This window comes from Orycteropus afer, unplaced genomic scaffold, assembly GCF_000298275.1.
Source record: "Orycteropus afer afer isolate SDZICR_OR568_19922 unplaced genomic scaffold, OryAfe1.0 scaffold00387, whole genome shotgun sequence".
NCBI classification, from domain to species: domain Eukaryota; kingdom Metazoa; phylum Chordata; class Mammalia; order Tubulidentata; family Orycteropodidae; genus Orycteropus; species Orycteropus afer.
The window spans coordinates 1,284,754-1,289,400 of NW_006921974.1; the positions used below are offsets into that span (position 1 = coordinate 1,284,754).

Genomic DNA, 4,647 nt, shown 5'->3' on the forward strand with positions numbered 1-4,647 from the left:
AACCACCAGCCTTCTGATTAGCAGTCAAATGCCTTATGTACTATGCCACCAGAGCTCCCATACAGAGGGCAAATACACACCTGAAAAAAATGTTCAACATCATTAGTCATTAGGGAAATGCAAGTTAAAACCACAAGGAACTATCACTATATATGTGTCAGAATGGCTAAAGTAAAAAATAGTGATAACTCCACAAGAAATCATGTTGTGGTGTGCAGAACTAAACTTGAAGAAAGAGTAGCAGTTGCTGGCGTGATTGTAAAACGTCTTCTTCAGAGGCCTCAGGTACTGGGAGATCAGACTTTGGATAGACCAACAGCAACAAGCTTATCTACTTGGTCCTCCTGTGAGGATGAGCTAGGCCTTGCTTTGACCGTTGCTTTGAGATTGTGAAAGGTGGGGTGGGTATTCTTTAGGAACCTGTTGTAGGTGGACCTGCTCTTAGCCCTAGAGACACTAAATGAAGCAACATCTTGAGGTAATTTTAAGTTACTCTTTATGTTTTACTTGCTTCCATTATTCCCAGATGTTCAATAAAGATATGTTAAAAGCTATATAGCCAAATACCCTTTACTCACCTGGGATGTGGAAAACTGAGGGAAAAGCCTGTTACAGTTGTGGTCGTTTGGAGGGAAAGCTCAACCCAGCAAAGTGGTGATCACACAAGGGTCTTTAGTAACAGAGACAATAGCACTGTTCCCTGATTAAAAAAAAAAAATAGAAAAAAATTAGCAACCTGGTTCTGATCATCTGTGAGATAGTACTTTGGAAATAGCTGGAGGACCCTTTGAGGGAAGTCTAATTTTTTATATTCCCCCAGTGGGGGCTCAAACCAATGTAATTTAGGGATTTAAAAGGAAATATCAGACTAACAGTTTAAGATATTAGTCTGAAGAAAAATGTTTTCCTTCCCGAATTAGATTGAAATGAAGGAAGAAAAAGAAAATTTACAAAATAGAGCCATAACCACAAGGGATAATAGGGGAAAGGTGTGACTAGCAGACCAAAATGTTGAGGATTTTCTTGAAGATATGAAACAAATAGGATAAAATGGGTTGAGAAACTCGAGTTAATGAACCCCTAACACCATGCAGATATGGGAGAGGACTGCTGTAACACTAAATTCTGTTTTCTAATACAGCTTCAAAATACAGACGATGTCACAGTCATCTGGGTCAGGGAATGGGAGTGATGATGGAGCAATCCCAGAAGACAATGGTGAGTAAATGAACTATAAAACTTAGAGTTAAGTCTAAATAATTGCTAATAATATGTCTACAAAGCTTGAGAAAATTACTAATAAATTATTCCTAAAAAGATCAAGCATAATGAAACAATAAAAAGTTAACTCACTTCAATAGAGTCGTTCCGGACTCACAGTGACCCCTCCTTGGGTTTCCAGGGCAGTCTCTCTACGGAAGTAGATTGCCCAATCTTCCTTCTGAGGAGTGGCTTGTGGGTTTCACCCTCCAGCCTTCTGGTTAGCAGTCTAATGCCTTAGGCTCTATGCCACCAGAGCTCCCAAAAAAGCCAACACTAAAAAAAGTTAATAGCACTAAAAAGTTAAAAACGCTAAAAAGTTAAAAAAAAAAAAAAACACAACTCACTGCCATCAAGTCGGATCCGGCGGCGACTCCTTGGGTTTCTGAGCGGTATCACTATGGGAGTAGATTGCCCAATCTTCCTTCCGAGGAGTGGCTGGTGGATTTGAACTGCCACCCTTCTGGTTAGCAGTCAAATGCCTTAGGCACTATGCCACCAATAGCAAGGTATAAATAAGTTCCCCTATAGAGAATTGGGATCACAATGCATTTCTGTATCATTTGTATATAAGTAAACAAAACAGAAGGGTAAACATTACTAGCATGGACATACTGTGTAGAATTTTCCAACCTGGTAGCCCTGGAGCAGGGAATAAAGGAAAATGTCACCTTATCTTTCAGTCAAAGATTGCTGAGGCCTGGACATTAGAATCATATTTGAGTGGTCTTTCTAAGTGTATATCTGATCATATTCTTCCCTCCCTTGCTCAATGCCCTTCAGTGGTTACCCAGGACCTACTGGATAAAATCTAAACTCTGGATCACGGCATACAACGCACACCCTAACCTCAACTTTGCCTCCCTGTCTTCCTCTCCTGTCACTCCCCCCACAGGCCTGCTGCGCATCAGTCACACAACATGGCAGTATTTGCATTTGCTTTCTCAAACCTACCAACTTACTGGTAGGTCTCCCAATCTCAGCATCCTGATACTACAAAGTAAATTCAGATTTCCTGTAATGTGCAAATTACAATTCTAAAGCCTCATCTTGGGGACCATGGAAATCTCTTCTTCCAGGAGATCAGAGTCCTTTCTTCCCACCCAAGTAGTTTCAGGGAATCTACAAGATACGCTTAAATGTTTCAAAAATCAGTCCTAGTTGTTATTTCCTATCTCTACCAGTTATTCTTTCTCCAAACTGCCATGCTCTATAAAGTTATACAAGTCACCACCTTCCATCTTTAAAATTTTTGAAATGTTTTATTCTGTAATATTTAATACATACAAAAGAATGTGTGTGACATATAACTTATGGAGCATAATAAAACAAACTTCCATGAGCTTATCATCCAGCTGAAGAACTAAAACATTACTCGTGCTTTTGACTCTACCTATTCTCCTTCCCTAAATTTTCCTCTCTCCCACCAGAGCAATCCCCTCTTCTAGATTTTGTGTTTATTATTTCCCTTCTATATATTTAAGTAGTTTTACTACATTATATATCCTTAAGTTTTCCTTATTTTTTTAAAAGTATAAATATATCACAATTTATTTTGCTTCTTTTTCCTATCAAAGAACATTCTCTTGACTTCATTTGTAGCCTGTAGACCAGGAACTAGGCCTACTGGTCTGACAGAGACTGGTGAAACCCCCGAGATTATGGCCCCTATTCACCCTTCTGGCCTAAAATTGAATTCACCCCCATGGCTTCCAGCCAAACAATAGGCATATAAGGTGAACATTTACACCAGGTAGGTACACTCCTTAGAACCTAGGATATCAGAAGGGCAGAATTTGCACAGGGAGATAGCTCCGAGGGCCGGAATGCATAGGAAAGAAGGACACAGGGAAAAAGCTAATCACAGGGAAGAAGTGGGAAGACAGCTGTTATGTTGTGGGGACTAAAGTCAATGTCATGAAACGAAATGTATATGAACTGTTGTATGAAAAATCAATTTGCTCTGTAAACTTTCACCCAAATCACAATTTAAAAAAAAAATCAATATAGCAAACCAAACTAAACCCACTGCCATCAAGTTGAAATCTGATTCACAGTGAGCCTATAAGGCAGAGTAGAACAATCCTACAGGGTTTCCAAGGCTGTAAATCTTTATGGAAGCCGACTGCCTCATCTTTCTCCCATGGAGTGGCTGGTGATTTTAAACTGCTGAGCTTTGGATTAGCAGCCGAATGGTCTAACCACTGTACCACCATAAAAAACATACTCATTGCCATCGAGTCAATTCTGACTCAGAGCGACCCCCTTTGGGTTTCCGAAGCGGTAAATCTTTATGGAAGCAGATTGCCCAGTCTTCTTTCCACCTGTGCCACTATAGCTGCTTTGAAACACTCCTATGGTGAGTGATAATTCATAAATTAGGTCTTTATGGATAATCCCAAACACAATATTTGCTCTTTGATTTGCTCATAAAAAATATTTTAACAAGATTTTGGTGCCTACGATAAATTGTCAAAATTGACTAGATCTTAAATATGCAGTCTTCACAAAGCAGGATTGGCTCTAGGCAATACTGTGAGGTCAGCAAATTGTAGTCAGAAATCTTCCTTCTCTTGTCAGGAACGTTACTTTCTCCCATTCCCTACTGCAGTGCCTTCATCTAATTGTTTACCCACAAGCACTTGAGACTTTGTGTTGTCCTAACATCCCACCCCCAAAGCATTCGCCTTAAAGGATTAGAAACGAAATCTCTTTGTCTAGTCAACACTTGAAAAAAAGATTCCTAGGGAACAAGGCAATACTTACCCAAAGGAGTGAACAGGTAATTGTGAATTTTCAGGCATTAAGAGGCATAAAAGGACTATCAGCCTAATTCAAATCATAATACAGGATAGTTCACTTCTAACTGTGGTCTCTCCATCTTGAATGTATACAGAATCTGGGGAGCTTCTTTAAAATAATGATAACTGAGGCCCTACTCACAGAGATTCTGATATAACTGTACTAGGTCTGGACCTGTGCAAAGGTGTTTTTCTTAAAGGAAAAAAACAACTCAGATGATTCTAATGTCCAGTCAGTTGGGAACCACTGATTTAAACCTAAACTGGCCCTGTCGTTGAAAAAAAGAAAAGCTAAATGACCTTAGAAGATCAAACTATGGAAGTTATTGATAAAGTGAATAGAAGATTAAAAATAGTCCCAATCAAACCCCTTCCTTTGTAGTGACCTTATAGGGCAGAGCAGAACTGCCCCATAGTTTCTAAGGCTATATAATCTTTACAGAGGTGGATGATGTTGTTGTTGTTGTTGTTGTTATGTGCCATCAAGTCAGACACGAATCATAGCAACCCCTCCTTGGGTTTCCGAGGCAGTATCACTACGGAAGTAGATTGCCCCATCTTCCTTCCGAGGAGTGGCTGGTGGGTT

The 4,647-nt window shown here is 39.7% G+C and overlaps 1 protein-coding gene across 1 annotated transcript in view; it reads left to right on the plus strand.

The window, feature by feature from the left end:
* Positions 1-1,157: 1,157 nt before the first annotated feature.
* CUL4B (cullin 4B) overlaps positions 1,158-4,647 on the plus strand; it is a 51,234-nt gene continuing 47,744 nt past the window's right edge. Inside the window, exon 1 of the mRNA XM_007953352.1 lies at positions 1,158-1,218. Within this exon, the coding sequence (XP_007951543.1) occupies positions 1,158-1,218 (61 nt within the window). The remainder of the gene's footprint in view (positions 1,219-4,647) is intronic.